Source organism: Rhinoderma darwinii, chromosome 1, assembly GCF_050947455.1.
Source record: "Rhinoderma darwinii isolate aRhiDar2 chromosome 1, aRhiDar2.hap1, whole genome shotgun sequence".
Classification (NCBI taxonomy): domain Eukaryota; kingdom Metazoa; phylum Chordata; class Amphibia; order Anura; family Rhinodermatidae; genus Rhinoderma; species Rhinoderma darwinii.
In genome coordinates this window covers 417,038,212-417,060,326 of record NC_134687.1, presented here as the reverse complement: position 1 = coordinate 417,060,326, position 22,115 = coordinate 417,038,212, and the positions used below count along the sequence as shown (strand labels likewise).

General features: G+C 42.1%; 1 protein-coding gene across 2 annotated transcripts in view; it reads left to right on the top strand.

Annotated features, from left to right (window-relative positions):
* Positions 1–18,343, top strand: part of OSGEP (O-sialoglycoprotein endopeptidase) — a 36,404-nt gene extending 18,061 nt beyond the window's left edge. For both annotated transcript variants that reach the window (XM_075829126.1, XM_075829118.1), the window contains exons 8-12: positions 11,333–11,398; positions 13,783–13,873; positions 14,790–14,865; positions 15,291–15,389; positions 18,061–18,343. In XM_075829126.1, the coding sequence (XP_075685241.1) occupies positions 11,333–11,398; positions 13,783–13,873; positions 14,790–14,865; positions 15,291–15,389; positions 18,061–18,100 (372 nt within the window). In that variant the 3' untranslated portion in view covers positions 18,101–18,343. The remainder of the gene's footprint in view (positions 1–11,332; positions 11,399–13,782; positions 13,874–14,789; positions 14,866–15,290; positions 15,390–18,060) is intronic.
* The last annotated feature ends 3,772 nt before the right edge of the window (positions 18,344–22,115 follow it).

The following is a 22,115-nucleotide window of genomic DNA, read 5'->3' as shown; positions in this document are numbered from 1 at the left end:
CACACACACACCATGCCCCCTGTAGATAGGGCCCCCCATATAGCCCACCCCTGAATATAGTGTCCCACATATAGCTCCTCCTATAGTGCTCCACAGATAGCCCACCCCTTTATATAGCCCCCTGTAGATATAGCTAACCCCTGTATATAGTGCTCCACATATAGCCTACCCCTGTATAAAGTGCTCCACATATAGCCCACCCCAGTATATAGCCCCCCCCCCCCCCGTAGATAAAGCCACTTTTTTATTAGGATAAAAAAAACAAGTATACAAACTCCCCTTAATCCCGTTCCCGTGGCATCTGGCGGCAATGGAGACCTGATCTCTTCTGCACAGGTCTCCTGGGTTTGAACGACGCAAGCAGCGCGATGACGTGATCGCGCCGCTTGCGTCTATGAAAGGCGCTGATTGGCAGGGCAGAATGACTTTTCCTTTCAATCAGCGCCTTTCAACGACGCAAGCATCGCGCCACTTCACTCGTAGAAAGGCGCTGAATGGCTGGGCACGGAACTTACCCGGCCATTCATTGCTTCTAATTGTACCTGTGTCCTATAGACGCAGGTACAATTACAGTGCAGGAGGGGGTGGCGGCGGCTGGTTTCAGTGGCGCCGCTGACCCCTCTGAGAGGCAGCAGGCCGCCGTCATGGTGCCTGCCCCCCCTAGCTATGCCCCTGATTAATGCCACTGATGTCCACCTCAACATGCAGATATCTTTACAGACTCACCATAACTGAAGACCGCAAAAATCTCTGCGATCCAGATGCTAGTAAACTTTTGATTCACAGAGTTGACAAATGGCGCAGGGAGTGTTTAGATCTGCAACTGGTCATCTTCTCATCTCCCTAAATGTGACCGAGAGTACATATCCATATCCTCTGACTGGTAAGAGGGAGTGTTAACGGAAAGAAACGTTCCCTGAAATAACTGGAAGGCTGTACAGGGGGAGAAATGACAATAAGAGACTGATTATCTTCTTGATGTCACCTACACAACCACAGAACCAGGAAGAAAAACTTTTCATTCTGTTCCCTGACTTCAAAGAGTCCTGCTCACCAATTGTTGCACCTAGAGCTTTTCATCTTGGTATCATTTGCTAAGATTCTGGGCTTGAATATGATACCAAGATCTAAGCTTTAGTCTTGATAGTCTAGTCGTGGAAATCATTTTGTTGTATGGCGTATGTCTCTGGCAATGAAAGGGTCAAACATTTAGGGTAAGTTCACACAGCAAATTTGTCGCACAAATTTCTGCAACTGAAAAATCCAGCCCATACATCTGAATGGGGCTGTTTCTGCAGCATGTGCATGGATTTTTACAAACCCCAGTCAGATATACGGGACAGATTGTTTTCAGTCACAGAAACTTCTGCAACAAATCTGCCATGTGTGAACATAAGCTTACTTTCCTAGTTTACATGCGGAATTAATCTACATAAAAAGTTGAAGAGCTTTATAAATACGTTTTATTACTCTTCTAGTACTGAACCTGAGTTACACCATGTATTTTAGTTTAGTGCAGCATTCACAAGTTTGCAGGCTTTAGAGCTCAATGACTGTACAGGACTTGTTCTTCTGACTTTTATTGTAGGAAGTGTGCATTTTATACCAAACCGTTGTACAGTAATATTGGAGAAATTAACTGTCCCACTGCATTATGAGAGTTCAGCTCCGCTATATGGGGGTGTGTCTGACAACAAGCTTGTTGACTGTTTACTATGGCAACCTGCAAAATTGATTTCAGCTCTGGACTATAAAGCAGGCTGTTTAACTCCGGATAAGTTCAAGATAAGTCATACAATGAATATAGAAACTTTTTATGCAGATTAATTCTACCTATAAACTGTAAAATGCAAAGATGAACATGTGCTTTGAAGCCTCAACCCCTTCTTACAAATCTCTAGTACATCTACGTCATAGAATGCCTTTAGTTAAAGGACCAGTGTCACGGAAAAAAAATTTTTAGATCAATTTGCTTTTAGTGTTTTATTAAAAAAATTTTTATTTATTTGTGTGTTTGTGTTTTACTTTTTTTTTTTTTTCACTTTTTCTTGTCCATGGGGGCTGCCATTTTTTTTCCATCTCTGTATGTGTCGATTAACGACACATACAGACATGGAATACGACACATACAGTCCCATAGTGAATGCGAACGGGGCCCGTTCCATCCACTATGCTGTACGCCGTCTGTGTGGGAACAGCGTATGCGCCGCTCCCACACAGTCCAAATTGAACTGTGCGACGTCTGACGCCATTTTCCTGTAGACCGGAAGTCGCGGCCGGACAGTAAGATTACTACTTCCGGTCGCGGCTTCCGGACTTGTGCACTTGGAGCGGCGGTAGCAGACAGAGCGGACGGACCGGAGGGAGCGGCGGCAGGGGCAGGTAAGTTAGGTCTGTGTATGTAAGTGTTTCAGTGTGTGTTTACTAGTGTATGTAAACATACTACACTGTGTGTTAGCTCAAAAAATTGCGACACACAGTGCAGGAGGTTTGACTGTTCAATCCCCTTGTTTCTCCCGGCACTAGCCAGGATAAAGGAGGGGGGATTCTGAGAGCTCACTAGAGCGAGTGAGTTTTCTCAAATTTTGCAGCATAAAGCAATGTGGTTGCTTTACCACATGCAATGCTGCAATTTTGGGAATTGCTCCATCTAGTGACCAGCACTGGGAAATGTTATAAATTAGAATCTAATTTATAATATTTCCTCACTCGTGAAAAAATTAAAAAAAATTAGAACAATGTTTAATCACCTATACACCAATTGTTTAACTAAAAAAAAAAATTTTTTTTCTAGCGCCACATTCCCTTTAAGTCAAACTGAGGTACATGTACGCCACGGCGATGACACAGGAGTCGTGCCCGTGCAATGACTGTGCGAGCCCAGCGGTGATTAACAACTGGGCTCCCGCTGTAACAACCGTTTTGCCCTTTTAGATACCGCTGTCAATAGTGCAATCGTAATGACCGGTGTTGTAACGTTAATATGATAAACAAGGAAAAAATTACGGAATTGCTGTTTTTTTCCCAGCCCAAAACTTTTTTAAAAGTCAATCAATAAGTAATATGTTCCCTAAAATAGTGCCATTGAAAAAACAAGCCGTCACACAGCTACATCGACAGAAAAATAAGTTATGGCTGTCCTAAAGCGGCTACACAGAAATGAAAAAATTCCTGCAGTCCTTAACGCCAAAATGGTCCTTGAGGGGTTTTTTGAGCTTAAAAAAAAACCCCACAGAAAAGTACCTATATGGGTAGGAATGCTCAACAGATGATGCCACCATAGCTTAGAAGTAGTGCATGCCCCTCTATTACAAGGTGTAAGGTAGTGCTGTAATTACTCTCTGACTTCTCACTGCTCTGCTCATCACAATCCCCCCAGAGACAGGGAGGGAGAGCAGGGAGCAGTGGAGATTAGAGGCTTTTTATGTGTGAAGTTTCATATACTTCAGGGAGGGGGTAGAGGGGAGATCACCACATGTTCAGTGTATGGGATGTCACAGGAGACAAACACCAGGAGCATGGTCATGTGAGACTGGCTTACAGAGACATTTCAGCTACATACAGTACATTAGTGACTAATCCTACTGCAGCTAAAGAGCGGAAGACCCCTTTAACACACTCCCACCCCAGGACGTATATGTATATCATGGCTGTGAAGGGGTTTTCTGCACTGGTACGGCATGGCATGTGCGTGTTGCGGGCTCAGCAGTTGAGTCCGCACTGATCACAGCTGAGGCCAGCTGTAATATACAGCTGGGCTCCCACTGCAACGGCCGGGATCAGAGCTAGCTCCGATACCAGCTGTTCAAACCCCTTAGATTCCGTGGTCAAGAGCGATTGAGGGGTGCCGATTTGTTGCTGTGGCAACCAGGAAGCCAAAAAATGGCCTTCTCGTCTGTAGGCAGCCCATTAGACCCTGCTAAAATGACGGTTACAATGCACTGCACTACATAACTAGGGCAGTGCGTTATACAGGCGATCAGAAGAAAAGGCCTTCAGGTCTCCAAGTGGGACTAAAATAAATATTGAATCCTCTAAAAACAAAAATCACTTTTTGTTCCGGTGGATAGGGCATCCGCTCTTTAATAGTAAGTAGATCACAAAATAAGTAAATTAGGGCCGGTCCACATCAGCGTTCGCTTTCAGTTCAGGGGTTCCGTCGCAGGTTTCCGTTGTGGAACCCCTCAACGGAAAGTCAAACGGAAACCTTAGCTAATGGTGGCGGAAACATCGCTAATGGTTTCCGTTTGTCACCATTCCGGCAGGTTTCCGTTTTTGTGACGGTATCAATAGCGCAGTCGACTGTAATATACTAAGATTTCGTTATTTTATGCAAATTCTGTTCAAAGTTACTGCCACTAGATGTCTCCTTTCCTGTAATATACTGCCTGCTCCCTGTTTTCAAGCAAAATCCATTTCTGCAAACCGAACAGACGGACTGCAAGGTGTTCGTTCGTTCGTTCGTTCGTTCGTTCGTTCGTTCGTTCGTTCGTTCGTTCGTTCGTTCGTTCGTTCGTTCGTTCGTTCGTTCCAAGGGGGAGAAAAAGCAGGAGGAGGCAGCAGAGTGAGAGACATTCTTATCCATGGAGAAGGGAACAGGAGCAGAGTGAGAAAGAAACACATACACTTCGATGCCTCAGCTGCCGTTTTAGCCAGAGGCAGGGCCTGATAGGATGCCTGTCAGCATTCTGCTGACAGGCATATAATACACAGAAATATTGCAGTGTATTAAATCAGCGATCAAACAATCGCATGGTCTAGTACTTTAGTTGGACTATAAAAAAAAAAAAAAAGTCCACATAAATTTGAACTGTAATGTTAAAAACTATTAAAATAAAAATATAAACACAAACCTTAACATTAACCTCTTTAGGACCCTGCCTGTTTTGGCCTTGTGGACACAGCTGATTTTTGCAAATCTGACGTGTCACTTTATGTGGTAATAACTCCAGAATGCTTTTACCTATCCAAGCCATTCTGAGATTGTTTGTTTTCTCGTGACATATTGTACTTTATGATAGTGGAAAAATTTGGTCGTTAAATTCAATATTCATTTCCAAAAATCTGCGTTTTTCTAAGTTTTAATGTATCTGCTTGTAAAACAGATAGAAATAGTTACTAATTAACAATCCCATAAGTCTACTTTATATTTGCATTGTTTTTTGAACATTATTTTATTTTTCTAGGACGTTACGAGGCTTAGAACTTTAGCAGCAATTTCTCACATTTTCAAGAAAATTTCAAACGCCTATTTTTTCAGGGACCAGTTCAGTTCTGAAGTGACTTTGAGGGCCTTATATATTAGAAATTCCCCATAAGTCACCCCATTTTAAAAACTGCAAACCACTCAAAGTATTCAAAACAGCATTCAGAAAGTTTCTTAACCCTTTAGGATTCACAGGAATTAAAGCAAAGTATTGGTGAAATTTTCACATTTCATTTGTTTTTACGAAATTCATTTGTAATACAGTTTTTTTCTGTAACACAGAAGGATTTACCAGAGAAACGCACACAATATTTATTGCCCAGATTGTGCAGATTTTGCTGGAATAGTTTTTGAGCGCCATGTCGCATTTGCAGAGCTCCTGAGGTCCCAGTACAGGGGTAGCCCCCAAAAGTTTTGGAAACTACACCCCCTAAAGTATATATCTAGTGGAGTAGTGCGTATTTTGAGCCCAAGTTTTTTGTAGGATATGATGCAAAGTCCATGTGAAGTATTTAAATCTGATTTTTATTTTTTTCTTAGAAGTTTCCTACAAAGTACATTAAACTGAATAATTGCACCCCAACATTGATTATGCCTGTTCTTCTATGTTTATAAATACCCCCCATCTGCTGCTCGATCAAAAGGAGCACCCTGCGGCTTTCAGGACACAATTTTATCTAAATTATAGGACCTATTCCATGCCTTTAGAGGATTTCTACTGGCAGAATGATGTAACACCTTCCAGTATTGTCTCCATGTTCAAAATTAAACCCCCTAAGGTATTCATCTAGGGGGTGTAATGTGCATTTTGAGCCCACATTTTGGTCCAGAACTTATGCAAAGCTGGTGTGAAAATTTGTAATTTGAGTTTTTTTTCACAAGTGTCATTTTAAAGGTATTTTTGTCATGCAAAATTCATGATACTGAAGTAAGATATATAGTAAGTTAGCAAGCAAGGAAAAATTGTCCTATAGTGAAGAGCGATATATCTAAAAAATGGAGGAGAAAAATCTATACAACCGTGTTGAAACTAAAGCGTGTTCACAGGATGAAAGAACAGTTGCACGGAAATATATTCATCATCTTTTTTCAAAGGGACTGGTTGTACAACGCCTCTTTAGCACCATCAATCACTATATGAGAGACGGACGTGCCAAGTGACATTGGCACACCATAACAGGTCCCTACCGGCAAGGTAGGAACTGAAATGTGCGCAAAACAACTTGTCACCAGCAGAATATTTAAAGAGAACCTTTCACCTCCCCATACATGTGCAGCATGTAATGGGGAGGGCTGAACAAACCCTGGGGCACTTTACATTTTTTTTCTACCTCCCCCCGTTATTTAGATATCGGTGCCGTTATATTTGGCGCCCGATATTTAAATAACCCCCTGGACTGTCAATGTGGTGTGTACTGGCAAGGGGGCGTGTTACTATGGCTGTGTCACAGTCCAATCAGATATGGACAGTGTTACAGCGAGAGAGAGAGAGAGAGTGTACGCTCTCACTCTTCAGCTTTCAAGATTTAGTATTCTGCCGAACTGGCAAGGGGGCGTGTCTCTGCTACTGACAGTTTAAGCGCTCCCCAGCTCTTACACTGTCCGTAGCAGTGACACGCCCCCTTTCCAGTTCGGGTGAAAAGACTGATCTTCAAAGCTGAAGAGTGAGAGTGTGTGCGCGTGCACACTCTCTCCTCGGTCTTCCTGTGTCACTGCCGATATCTGATTGGACAGTGTCACAGCCATAGCAACACGCCCCCTTGCCAGTACACGCCCCGGTCTGTCTCTCTCTCTCTCTCTCTCTCTCGTGTTCTCGTTCTCTCGTGTTCTCTCTCTCTCGTTCTCTCGTGTTCTCTCTCTCTCGTTCTCTCGTGTTCTCTCTCTCTCGTTCTCTCTTTTTCTCTTTTTCTCTCTCTCTCTTTTTCTCTCTCTCTCTCGTTCTCTTTTTCTCTCTCTCTCGTTCTCTTTTTCTCTCTCTCGTTCTCTCTCTCTCTCTCGTTCTCTCTTTTTCTCTCTCTCGTTCTCTCTCTCTTTTTCTCTCTTTTCTCGCTCTCTTTTTCTCTTTCTCTCTTTCTCTTTTTCTCTCTCTCTCATTCTCTTTTCTCTCTCTCTCTTTCTCTCTTTCTCTTTCTCTTTCTCTCTCTCTCTCTCTTTCTCTCTTTTTTTCTCTCTCTCTTTCTCTCTCTCATTTTAAAAAAAAGAGAAGCTCCCACAATCTTCTGTTGGAAGCAGGTGTACTGAGCAGCAGTAGAGGGGTTAATGTGGGGTTATTATTGCAGGATCCGACAGGTGAATTCACACGGTCCCTGGGCACGTCTGATCTCTTCACTTTCACTCTCGGACTTAAGAGATCAGACGCTGACTGCCCAGTTACTGTTGTCATGCGCTGTGATTGGTCAGTCTTCTGTGACTGACCAATCACAGCGATCGCCGACAGGGGACCGCTATGATTGGTCCTTCGGTGTTACTGTGCCGATCAACTGTCATAAACAGTTGACGGCACAGTTCTGTCACCCTGTCTTTTGACAGGGTGATAGATATTAGCCAGGACGCACCGGTGCCTTAAAGCACTTCAATACAGGACGTAGCGGTGCGTCCTGGTGCGGTAAGGGGTTAAAAAGGCTTTATGTCAAAACATATAAAGAAAAAAAAATGACACATAATTGGTACCATCATGTACGTAACAACCTGTACTGTAATGTTACCATGTTATTTGATCCGCACAGTGAACGTCAAAAAAAATTCCAGAATTGCTGTTTGCTTATCCCACTTCACCAAAAAATTGAGTAAAAAGCAATCAAAAAGTTGTATGTACCTCCACAATAGTACAAATAAAAACATCAACTCATCCCGCAAGCCCTGGGACAGCTCTGTGGACGAAAAAAAAAAAGAGGAAAAGATGTCTCTCATAGTATGAGCATACAAAAAGTGTTTTTATTATGCAAGAGTAGTAAAATATAAAAAAAACTTTTTGAATTTGGTAACGCCGTAATCGTACCGAACAACGTAAAAAGCAAAGGCAAAATTGCATCTTGTTATAGAAAAATGTCTTCCCCCCCCCCCCCCCACTTTAGGCCTCGTTCACATCTGCGTAGAGGCTTCGTTAGGGGCCTTCGTCACAGATCTGGCTTAAAATACCGGAAACAATAGCGCAGCAAACGACGGACATTATGATCGAAACCCGACAAAACCCATTAAAGTGAGTGGTATCTTTCATGCAACAGGACTGCCACTTCCGATATTTTCATTGTTCTGCTCCTCTGATGGAGCAGAGCAATGGAAACACCGATGCAGATGTGAACCAGGCCTTATGAGGTATTCCTCATGTACACACATATGACAGCTTATTCCCCTGAAGGTTAAGTACGCTTTACTAAAAGTAATACAATGCATTATATTTACCCCAAAATGGTGCCATTAAAAAAATTAAACTCATCCCGCAACAAACAAGACCTCATACGACTATGTTGACAGAAAAATGAAAAAGTTATGGCTTTTGGAATGGGACGATAAAAGGACACATCTAGAAGGTCAAAATAGGCCGCGTTCTTAAAGAGGCTCTGTCACCACATTATAAGTGGCCTATCTTCTACATAATGTGATCGGCGCTGTAATGTAGATCACAGCAGTGTTTTTTATTTAGAAAAACTATAATTTTTAACGGAGTTATGACCTATTTTAGCTTTATGCTAATGACTTTATTGACCAAATGGGCGTGTTTTTTACTTTTTTGGCCAAATGGGCGTTGTGGAGAGAAGTGTATGACGCTGACCAATCAGTGTCATACACTTCTTTCCATTCATTTACTCTGCACATAGTGATCTTGTTAGATCATGATGTGCAGTCACATAGACACACATTAATGTTACTGAAGTGTCCTGACAGTGAATAGACCTCGCTACCAGCCAGGACGGGATGTCTATTCACAATCCCAACACTTCGGTAACATTAGCGTGGGACTTACAGCACTGCAAGCGTGATCTCGTGAGATCACGCTGTAAATGACCGCTGTCAGCGAGATCACGCTTGCTGTGCTGTAAGTCCCACACAAACATTACCGAAGTGTCGGGATTGTGAATAGACATCCCGTCCTGGCTGGAGGTAATGTCTATTCACTGTCAAGACACTTCAGTAACGTTAGTTTGTGAGTAAGTGACAGCACACCGTGAACAACACAGGATCACTATGTGCTGAGTAAATGAATGTAGAGAAGTGTATAATATCTAATAGAGAAATTATGCATTTTGTGAGGAGTCTTAAAGGGGTCTTCCGCTCTTTAAGAATTGTGTGCAAATGGTGTAACTGCAGTAAGATTAGTCACTAATGTACTGTATGTAGCTGAAATGTCTCTGAAGCCAGTGCCACATGCAGTCACATGACCATGTCCCGTACACTGAACACTGTTTATCTCCCCTCTCCCCCCTCCCTGTAGTGCAGGATGTCACACATCATATGCCTCTTATCTCCCCACTCCCTTCCTGTGTTTCACATGCTGGGCAGCAGATCGGTAGTGCAAAGTATAGCAGCAGTAAAAACTACAACTGGCCCCACAAAAAACAGCCCTCATACAGCTTTGTCAACGCTGAAAAAAACGTTACAGCTTTTGGAAAGCGGGGTGAAAAAACTAAAATGCAAAAATGAAAAATAGCTGCGATGCCAAGGGGCTAATTTTCCTTTTTTTAGTTAACAGGAAGCCTGGAAATAAGCAGAGATTTTCCCACATTACACATTCAGTGAGTAAGGGTATGTTCACACGCAAACTCTAAAACGTCTGAAAATACGGAGCGGTTTTCAAGGGAAAACATCTCCTGATTTTCAGACGTTTTTTAATCCACTCACGATTTTATCGCTGTTTTTTTTACAGCCGTTTTTGGAGTTGTTTTCAATAGTCTATGAAAAACTGCTCCCAAAACATCCCAAGAAGTGACCTGCACTTCTTTTTCGTGGCCGTTTTTTTTTTTACGTGGCCGTTTTTCAAAACGGCACGTTGGAACAGAACGCAGTTTTTCCCATTGAAATCAATGGGCAGATGTTTGGAGCTGTTCTGCTTCCGGTTTTTCGGGCGTGTGAGCATACCCTAAGCAGGAGCAGTGTACAACCCCGTATACTGCAGTTTGAGGGTTCTATATTTGGATAGTATCCCCTGGTTTAGCACATTATGGATATCTTTTATATGTGGCAGATTCATTACACAAATAAAGTGCCTCCACAGGGAAGAATGGTCTGTCTGTGACTACATAGTATTTAGTCAAAGTCCCGAACAAGGAGGAGTTTAAAGACACAACCAGGATAGCAGGTAACTAGCACTAAACAGATCTGTCCACAGATTGGTGGCGGGTCAGCTCCTACCTAAGTGATGTTTTTACTATAGGTGGGACCATGCAGGCATACTGTTCCTTCTGGAGCAACTGTGTTTGCATTATTTTCCCTTGGAGCATTGACTTAGGTCTACCTTTCTTGCTACTCCACACCTTCTGTTGAGGGTCTTTATTCCAAGAACAAAGAGGTTTCAAGCTATGGCCAAAAAGCACGTCTGCTGAACAAAGCCGAGAAAATTCAATGGCCGCTGAAGGAAGTACAGTGTTCCTCAGAACAATTGGTGTGGCTCCCAGATTGTAATACTATATTTTATTATACTGTGTACCTATGACTTCTGTCATAACATAGGATATGGATGTGTGGTGCATGCATCATGCCACGCCAGATTGTCCAGGTGATGCCACTATAACCACAGCCACTCCAAACCTTGGTCGCGTGCCCAGAACACTTCTGCTCTCGCACACATTTATCTGACATAGAAAACTACTTGTAATATAATTTGAATTCTTAGCATAAAGTCCTTCTTTACTTATTTGGATACTAAGGCAGGGAGCGGAGACATTTTTACACTACACACTTGGTAGACCACGCAGCATGTAAATGAATGGAATCTCCATGGTCTACTCTGCCTGCTACTAGTCTCACCCGCACCCATTCACCGTTCTACGGCACAGATCTCAGTCCCAATGTCATTGGAATAAGTACACCTAGGATAATATGCATGGTGGGATTTACAATACTGCATTACTTGTAACTTGTGGGTTTAAATCATTCATGTATACATCTATTTTCCCATTTTCTTGGCAGGATGTCGCACACAAGAAGCTGTCATCTGGAGAATGTACACCTGAAGATCTCTGCTTTTCCCTTCAGGTTAATCCCGAGATTGACTTATCGTTTATTCCATAGTGACATGTCAAGTTCATTACTAATCTGCTTCTTGCAACTTTTTGTAAATCCAAATACCTGTAGTAAGAACATATCAGTTTGCTTATGTGTGTAGGAAGAAATTGTAGGTGAACATAAAGTCATAATGGCTAGGAGTTTGTCATATTAGACATTCTGTGCCTGAATTATGAGCTTCTGCTTCAAAACTGGCTTTCTCCTGCAGCTTACATGATCTAAGTGCGGCAGATATAATGAGCTTGAATTTATTGCGCAAACAGTAGAGCTGGGCAATTAATCGGAAAAAAAAACCTGAAACAGAAATTCAGCGCAATTAACCGACGTCATCTTGCGCATTTAGGTTTTTTCATTTCCCCCCCCCCCCCCCCCCGTTTACACTTTATCTGCATCTCCAGGATGCAGATAGATTTGAATCCAATGGTAGAGAAGGGGGCTGTAAGGTCCCTGCTCTAACATTCACTACGTATCGCCGGATATGAGGCAGTGACGTCATCTGTAAGGGCACAGCTATGGGGAACTTTATACTGTGTGGAGGGCAACTATGGGGGCATTATACTGTGTGGAATTCAGTTCTAGGAGCATTATACTGTGGGGGCAGTTATGGGAGGCATTATACTGTGTGGGAGTAGCTATGGGGGGGCATTATACTGTGGGAGTAGCTATGGGGGGCATTATACTGTGTGGGAGTAGCTATGGGGGGCATTATACTGTGTGGAAATCAGTTATAGGGGCATTATATTGTGGGGGCAGTTATGGGAGGCATTATGTTATGGGGGCATTATACTGTGTGGGAGTAGCTATGGGGGGGGGCATTATACTGTGTGGAAATCGGTTATAGGGGCATTATACTGTGGGAGTAGCTATGGGGGGCATTATACTGTGTGTAAATCAGTTATTGGGGCATTATATTGTGGGGGCAGTTATGGGAGGCATTATACTGTGGCAGTTATGGGGGGGGGGGCATTATACTGTGTGGAGTGCAGTTATGGGGGGCTTTATACTGTGTGTGGGCAGCTATGGGTGCATTATATTGTGTGGGGACAGTGTCATGGGGTATATTATATACAGTAGTATACCGCAGGCTCAGGGGATCTATATTAATTCAATGGCGAGTCATGCAAATAGGGGCTAGGCATTCAAAAGGGGTGTGGCCTAAATAATTCATTAAACGTAATTGAGGTTACATGTTCAAATAATCGTGATTTTAATTTAGGCCATAATCGCCCAGCCCTAGTAAACCGCTTCTAAGTGTTATTCCCATTACACAAAGTAATGGCATATTGTTAGGATATGCCATCACTTTATCTGTGGAGGTCTGAATTCTTGGACCCCCACCGTCCCTGCCCAGCCGATGGCCGGAAGCATCACTGTGCAGGAGAAACCGTGAAGGGGACGTAGTGCTAGACAACGATGCAATGCTTCTAGAGGAGAATACCTCCGTACATACAGAGTCGCATGGAATCTGAAATCCGAGACATACAGAGGTACAGTACAGGGTTCATGCATCTCTATGAAAGTCTATTAACGGCTCTGTACAAAACCGAGCCATAATACGGCTGTGTGCACGATCCCTAAAGGGAGCGTATAGTCCGAGAATGACCTAATGTTTACAGCAACTTTTTTTTTTGCCATGTTAATATCTATATTAAAAAAAAAAAAAAATCCTAAAATGTTGCAGTCTTTACACTGAGCACTAGTAGGCTGACACTTCCCGTATTGCAGAGATCACTTTTAGTTTAAAAATATCTTTATTGTGTTTTTTAAATAAGGGAAAATCGCTACAACAAAAACCCCATGCAGGGGGGATGCATTTTTATGCTTTAGGGCCTGTTCACATCAGCGTTGACTTTCCGTTGAGGGGTTCCGTCAGAGCTTTCCGTCGGGTTAATCCCTCAACGGAAAGGCAAACTGAAACCTAAGCTTCCCTTTGCACCGTTGTGACAGGGTTCCCGCAGTCGACTGCGCTATTGATTCCATCTAAAACAACGGAACCCTGTCACAACGGTGACAAACGGAAACCATTCGCAAAGTTTCCGTGACCATTGAGATTAATGGTGATGCAAACGGAAGCTAAGGTTTCCGTTTGCCTTTCCGTTGAGGGGTTCCCTCAACGGAAGGGCAACGCTGATGTGAACAGGCCCTAATAGGAAAGACAGGAATATTGCAGGGAAATTCAACAAAATAAATAAAGTCAATTGATGGTCATATTGAGGCGTCCATATAAAAAAGTTTTGCAAATCGAGAAAATATAGAAATAGGCAAGAGACATACATTGGGGCAGATTTACTATTCAAAATGCGTCAGAATTCTATATTTCATATTCTACTCTTTTTATATTATTTTCCTGACAGGAAACTCTCTTCTCTATGCTGGTGGAGATTACGGAGCGTGCTATGGCTCACTGCGGTTCAGAAGAAGTTTTAATAGTGGGTGGAGTTGGATGTAAGTAACAACTGATAAGTAAACACAGGATAACACCAATGATAATAGGTCTTGGGCTTCGTTCACATCTGCGTCAGGACTCCGTTTATCGGTTCCGTCAGACCTTTCCATCAGGGGAACCCATGGGCTGAAACCATAGCTTTCCGTTTGTATTACCATTGATTTCAATGGAAATGGTTTCCATTTGTCTCCGTTCCGTAAGGCTTCCGTTTTTTTGGGCGGAATCAATAGCGTATTTGACTACGCTATTGATTTCACCAAAAAAAAAAAACGGAAACCTTACAGAACGGAGACAAATGGAAACCATTTCCATTGAAATCAATGATAATGCAAACGGAAAGCTATGGTTTCCGTTCATGGGCTGAGATGTGAACGAAGCATTAGTGATATATCCTGCTGTCTATAGCCAGCTTATAAAGTTTAAACGTCGTGGTTCATTCACAGCACGAAATATACGCTGAGAAACTGTCTTAAAACTAACATGACGAAATCCTCATGCGTTAAATGCAAAATTTGTGTTGCAATGGTTAAAATTTGCAGCAAAATACACAACGGGTAAGGCATGATGCAGATTTGAAAATCCACAGTATGCCCAGAATGTGCCGCGGATATTTGACACTGTTTCTATATAGGGTTTGATGAAATCCCATTCACTAACAGTACAAAATACATTGTTGCAGAATTTAGGAGCAGATTCTGAAACTGAAGTTCTGCAGTAAATACATGATGTGTGAACCCAACCTTATATTCCGATCCAGATCCAAATCTGTTGTTTTCGTGCAGGACTTTAGCGCACTTGTGTAGACTGAATTTGCTAAAAAAAAACAACTATATAATTACTGCGGGAAAATAAACGATGTATTCCGGTCGTGGTAGATTTAATTTCTTATTCTCCTATTGACCTTCAAACACTTAGGTAATCTACGTTTGCAAGAAATGATGGAAGTAATGTGCAAAGAACGAGGTGCCAAGCTTTTTGCCACCGATGAGACGTAAGAGTGAAATTATTGGTCCCTGTTTTCATATAAATCTGTGTGGGGCTTTTTTCATCTCATTTATATGTAATAAAATCTCATATCTTCCATACATATTATTATTCACACACCTCATAGCCTGGTCCTTGTACATACGTGTCGCATTCTTGCTTGCCCCTTGAACAGCGTGTCTTCTCATCAGCTTTCACTTTCGCCCTTCTATGATCAAGACTTCACATTTTGGATCTACATTACTTACATCTGACTGCTATACTATTGTACGCCATTTATACTAAAGCTGGCCATACACCCAAGAGAGAAGCCAGACAAACCTGACCGTTTAATCCGACCCTCTGAGTATAGGGGGCCCTTGACTTCCCCATACAACAGATGTTAGGGGGGAATTATTATTATTTTATGTGGACATCTTTTATTTCTGACAGGTTCTGTATTGATAACGGAGCAATGATCGCCCAAGCAGGATGGGAAATGTTCCGCTCAGGTCAAGTCACAGAAGTACAAGATTCTTGGATAACTCAGCGGTCAGTACAGTACCATTGGACTTGAGTGTCAAACACTAAGAGTGGATCTAAAAAAAAAAAGGCGATTTCTTTATATTTCTCCTTTTTGTAAACGGTGCATTTGGTTCCAAAAACCGCATGTGTGAATCTGGCCTAAAGGAGTTTTGCCATTATAACAAGTTTTATTTTAATGTTTGAATGGTCACATGGGTTGGGAGATTTGGAAGATGGCACCTCCACCAGTGTCCATTAACTAATCTCTACCCTGATTTTAAAGGCCAGATGACTGTGCGTGTAGCCACCAATGAACTTGGCTGGATTTATGAAGAGCTTACAGTAATCTCATTGTTGGGTTTTTATAACTGTTGAACCAAAGCGAGCAGCTTGTGAAATAACGCACACCCAAAATAGTTAAAAACCATCTAGAAAAAAGACACACAGATAAAAAAAAAAAAAGGGGCTTGTAATGTAATACAGGAGGTGCTACAGCAAAAAAGGACATCTCCAATAAGGGGTAACAATAAGCCTGGGTCTCTCTACACTTTGTGAATACAATTTTATCTAATATGTATATAGACAAATTCTTTGTGATATAACACAAGATACCTATAGAAACAACAATGTAACAATGCCGAAAACCAGAAAACAAAAATATACCCAGAATGAAAGCGCAAGAAGGAAGAAATGTGTATACAACACAAGTCACCCAAAGAAGCAATAATACATAGAAGTATACATGACCCAGGAAGGCTGTAGCATGAGTTCTGCACCACACATATCACTGCATCTAGAGCAGCTTCATCAGTCCTTCCCCTGATAAAGCTGCACTTAGAGGCCGTGATCTGCATGGGGCAGAACTCATGCTACAGTGGCGCCCTCATCACTTCAAAATGCTCATTTGCATATACTGAATTTCTCTGCAAAGGACGCACCCATGGGTCATGTATACTTCTATGTATCATGACTTCTTTGGGTGACTTGTGTTATATACACATTTCTTCCTTCTTGTTTTTTCATTCTGGGTATATTTTTTGTTTTTTTTGTTTTCAGAATTGTTACATTGTCATTTCTATAGGTGTCTTGTGTTAGATCACAAAGTGCAGCATGTTGTCTACTATATATATATATATATATATATATATATATATATATATATATATATATATATATATATATATATACATATATAATTTATTTATTTATTTATTTTATTTTTTTGGACATATAGGTATATGTGACTCTAGAATTACACTATTTCGGACTAGGACTCACCGTCCGGTCTAGAGAAACTTAGATCAAATTGTATTCACAATAAGCCTGGGTCTCTCTACACTTTGTTAACTCTTATTGGAGATGTCCTTTTTGCTGTAGTACGTCCTGTATTACATTACAGTCCCCTCTTTGTCTGTTTCTTTTAGATGTTTTTAACTTGTTTGTATCTAATAAAATTTTTACTTTTTGCATTATTTTGGGTGTGCGCTATTTCATAACATGTTCTCTCTTTGGTTCAACATTTGCATTTTTGCAGCGCCCCAAATTATTGATCACTATATATAGTGGTGCCTGTATGTAAAAAAATTTGCAAGGGTTTTTAGAACTAAGGCTGGGTTCACACGAGCACATTAACGTCCGTAATGGACGGACGTATTTCGGCTGGAAGTCCCGGACCGAACTCAGTGCAGGGAGCCGGGCTCCTAGCATCATAGTTATGTACGACGCTAGGAGTCCCTGCCTCTCTGCAGGACAACTGTCCCGTACTGTAATCATGAGAGATATAGCTGGGCATGCACAGTGATGTCTCAGTTAGGGTATGTTCACATTGTCTATTTTCAGCCATTTTTCGGGCCATAAACGCCCTGGAAAACGGCTAATACGGAGGCTGAACGCCTCCAAACATCTGCCCATTCATTTCAATGGGAAAAACGTCGGTTTGTTTAGACAGGACTTTTTTTACGTGGCCATTTTAAAAAACAGCCCGTAAAAAGAAGCACGTCACTTTTTGAGCAGTTTTTGAAGCTCCATAAACGGCCGTAAGGGTATGTTCACACGGCCTATTTACGGACGTAAATCGGGCGTTTTTGCCCCGAATTACGCCCGAAAATAGCGCCTCAATAGCGCTGACAAACATCTGCCCATTGAAAGCAATGGGTAGACGTTTGTCTGTTCACACGAGGCGTATATTTACGCGCCGCTGTCAAAAGACGGCGCGTAAATAGACGCCCGCGTCAAAGAAGTGACCTGTCACTTCTTTGGCCGTAATTAGAGCCGTTATTCATTGACTCCAATGAATAGCAGCGCTAATTACGGCCGTAATTGACGCGGCGTTCAAGCGCCTGCACATGCCGGTACGGCTGAAATTACGGGGATGTTTTCAGGCTGAAACATCCCCGTAATTTCAGCCGTTACGGACCCCCGCCGTGTGAACATACCCTGAAAAACACATTAAAAAAACGCCTGAAAATCAGGGGCTGTTTTCCCTTGAATACAGCTCCGTATTTTACAGCTGTTTCTTGTTTTGCATGTGAACATACCCTTATAATCATTTGTTGAAACCTGGTAATTTTGGTGGACATTGGTGTTGGTTCTAGTCCCCAGACACCCATAACATGCTGCCTTGGCGTGTCAGGTGCTTTATAAAAGTAGTGTTCTTCTGTAATTGGACATTTCTAACCCTCTATTATGGTCTCCACAGATACCGGACTGATGAAGTAGAGGTGACATGGAGAGCCTGAAATGAAGCCAACTGTATGATGTCCAAACAATATGTTTATATGGGAACCTGGCTTTGAATAATGGAGTATGAGACCTTAGAAGCCGTGATCATTTTTTATTGAGCATTTGAAGCCGGTGCTACCATGCCTCTTAATTAAGATTCTGTCTCTAATTACAATGTATCTATTTCAACACCACAAGATGTTAAGATCTTGCTCCACTGAAAACAAAAATCTAATAAATAAGGATCCTTTTTTTATTTACGTAATGTTGATGATTGACAGAGCTCTATTAACCACTTCCCGCCGCAGCCACTTTTGGACCAAATGACACCGCCTCATTTTTTAAATCTGACACGTGTCACTTTATGTGGTAATAACTTCGGAATGATTTTACCTATCCAAGCGATTCTGAGATTGTTTTCTCATAACACATTGGACTTTGTTAGTGAAAAAATTTGGTCGATAAATTCAATATTTTTTGTGAAAAACACCAAAATTTAGAGAAAATTTGCAAATATTAGCATTTTTCTAAATTCAAATGTATCTGCTTGTAAAACAGATATTAATCCCACACAAAATAGTGACTAGTTAACATTTCCAATATGTCTACTTTGTTTGCATCATTTTTTGAACATCCTTTTATTTTTCTAGGACGTTACAAGGCTTATAAGTTTAGCAGCAATTTCTCATATTTTCAAGAAAATTTCAAAAGCTTATTTTTTTAGTGAACAGTTCAGTTCTGAAGTGACTTTGAGGGCCTTATATATTAGGAACCCCCACAAATCACCCCATTTTAAAAACTGCACCCCTTAAAGTATTCAAAACAGCATTTCGAAAGTTTAACCCTTTATGCGTGTCAGGAATTAAAGCAAAGTGGGAGGGACATTTTTTATTTTTTTTTGCAGAAAATCCATTTTAATCCATTTTTCCTGTAATACTTAAGGATTTTACCAGAGAAACACAACTGAATATTTATTGCCCTGATTCTGCAGTTTTTAGAAATATCCCACATGTGGCCCTAGTGCTACGGGCCTGAAACAAAAGCCCCAGAAGCAAAGGAGCACCTAGTGGATTTTTGGGCCTTCCTTTTCTTAAATTATATTTCAGGCACCATGTCGGGTTAGAAGAGGTCTTGTGGTGCAAAAACAAAGGAAACCCCCCAAAAGTGACTACACCCCTAGACAAATTCATCTAGGGGTGTAGTGAGCATTTTGACCCCACAGGTGTTTCATAGATTTCATTAGAATTGGGCAGTGAAAATGACAAATTATTTTCCAATAAGATGTAGCTTTACCTCAAAATGTTTAATTTTTTTCAACAAATAAATGAGGAAAATCACCCCAACATTTGTAAAGCAAGTTCTCCAGAGTACGGAAATACCCAACATGTGGTCATAAACTGCTGTTTGGGCAAGCGGCAGAACTCAGAAGTGAAGGCACGCCATTTAGCTTTTGGAGTACAGATTTTGCTGGTTTGATTTCTCGGCACTATGTCGCATTTGTAAATCTCCTAAAGTACCAGTACAGTGGAAACCCCCTGAAAGTGACTCCATTTGGGAAGCTACACCCCTAGAGGAATTCAACTAGGGGTGTAGTGAGCATTTTGACACTCCCCCCCCCCCCCCCCCCCACATCAGGGCTCAGAAGGGAAGGAGCGCCATTTGTTTTTTGGAGAGATTTTGCAGGATTGATCCCTGGGCGCCATGTTGCATTTACAAAGCCCCTGAGGTACAAGTACAGTAAGAACCCCTGAAATGTGACTCAATTTGGTAAACTACACCCCTTGAGGAATTAATCTAGGGGTGTAGTGAGCATTTTGACCACACAGGTTTTTGCTGAATTTATTAGAATTGGGATGTGAAAATAAAAAAAAAATTAACATTATTTTTGCGAAAAGATGTAGTCCTAGCCCAAAATTTTGCATTTTCACAAAGACTATCTCCAGAGTAAGGCAATACCCCACACGTCATAAACTGCTATTTGGACACACAGCGAGGCTCTAAACGGAAGGAGCGCCATTTAGTATTTGGAGTGGAGATTAGTGTTTTGACACCATGTTGCATTGAGCTATAGTACCAGTAAAGTGGTACCCCCAAAAAATGACCCCATTTTGGAAACTAGATCCCTCAAAGAATTTATCTAGGGGTGTAGTGAGCATTTTGACCCCACAAGTGTTTTTTGCAAAAATGAGTACACAATAGATGTTGCAGATTGAAAATTGCGGTTTTCCACAGATATGCCATTTCAGTGCCCAATGTATTGTGCCCAGCTTGTACCACAGTAGACACATACACCCCATAAATTGTTAAGCGGGTTCTCCAGAATACAGTAATACCCCATATGTGGTCATAAATTGCCGTTTGGGCACACTGCCAGGCTCAGTTGGACCACCATTTGGCTTTTGAAGCGCAGATATTGCTTGGTGTTTTACTGGTATTTCAGCTTATAATGTGGGGACATATGTAAACTGGGCGGAGTACACCAGGGTATATGTAAGCTGGGCGGAGTACATCAGGGTATATGTAAACTGGGCGGAGTACGTCAGGGTATATGTAAGCTGGGCGGAGTACATCAGGGTATATATAAGCTGTGCGGAGTACATCAGGGCATATGTAAGCTGGGCGGAGTACATCAGGGTATATGTAAGCTGGGCGGAGTACATCAGGGTATATGTAAGCTGGGCGGAGTACATCAGGGTATATGTAAACTGTGCGGAGTACATCAGGGTATTTGTAAACTGCAGAGTACATCAGGGTATATGTAAGCTGGGCGGAGTACATCAGGGTATATGTAAACTGCAGAGTATACCAGGGTATATGTAAGCTGTGCGGAGTACATCAGGGCATATGTAAGCTGGGCGGAGTACATCAGGGTATATGTAAACTGTGCGGAGTACATCAGGGTATATGTAAACTGCGGAGTACATCAGGGTATATGTAAACTGCGGAGTACATCAGGGTATATGTAAGCTGTGCGGAGTACATCAGGGCATATGTAAACTGGGCGGAGTACATCAGGGTATATGTAAACTGTGCGGAGTACATCAGGGTATATGTAAACTGCAGAGTACATCCGGGTATATGTAAGCTGGGCGGAGTACATCAGGGTATATGTAAACTGTGCGGAGTACATCAGGGTATATGTAAACTGCAGAGTACACCAGGGTATATGTAAGCTGGGCGGCGTACATCAGGGTATATGTAAACTGGGCGGAGTACATCAGGGTATATGTAAGCTGGGCGGTGTACATCAGGGTAGATGTAAGCTGGGCGGTGTACATCAGGGTAGATGTAAGCTGGGCGGAGTACATCAGGGTAGATGTAAGCTGGGCGGCGTACATCAGGGCATATGTAAGCTGTGCGGAGTACATCAGGGAATATGTAAGCAGTGCAAAGTACATCAGGGTATATGTAAGCTGTGCGGAGTACATCAGGGTATATGTAAGCTGTGAGGAGTACATCAGGGCATATGTAAGCTGGGCGGAGTGCATGAGGGCATATGTAAGCTGGGCGGAGTACATCAGGGTATATGTAAGCTGGGCGGAGTACATCAGGGTATATGTAAACTGCGGAGTACATCAGGGTATATGTAAACTGCAGAGTACATCGGTATATGTAAGCTGGGCTGAGTACATCAGGGTATATGTAAGCTGGACTGAGTACATCAGGGTATATGTAAGCTGGACTGAGTACATCAGGGTATATGTAAACTGTGCGGAGTACATCAGGGTATATGTAAGCTGGGCGGCGTACACCAGGGTATATGTAAGCTGGGCGGCGTACATCAGGGTATATGTAAGCTGGGCGGTGTACATCAGGGTATATGTAAGCTGGGCGGTGTACATCAGGGTAGATGTAAGCTGTGCGGAGTACATCAGGGAATATGTAAGCTGTGCGGAGTACATCAGGGAATATGTAAGCAGTGCAAAGTACATCAGGGTATATGTAAGCTGTGCGGAGTACATCAGGGTATATGTAAGCTGTGCGGAGTGCATCAGGGTATATGTAAGCTGTGCGGAGTACATCAGGGTATAT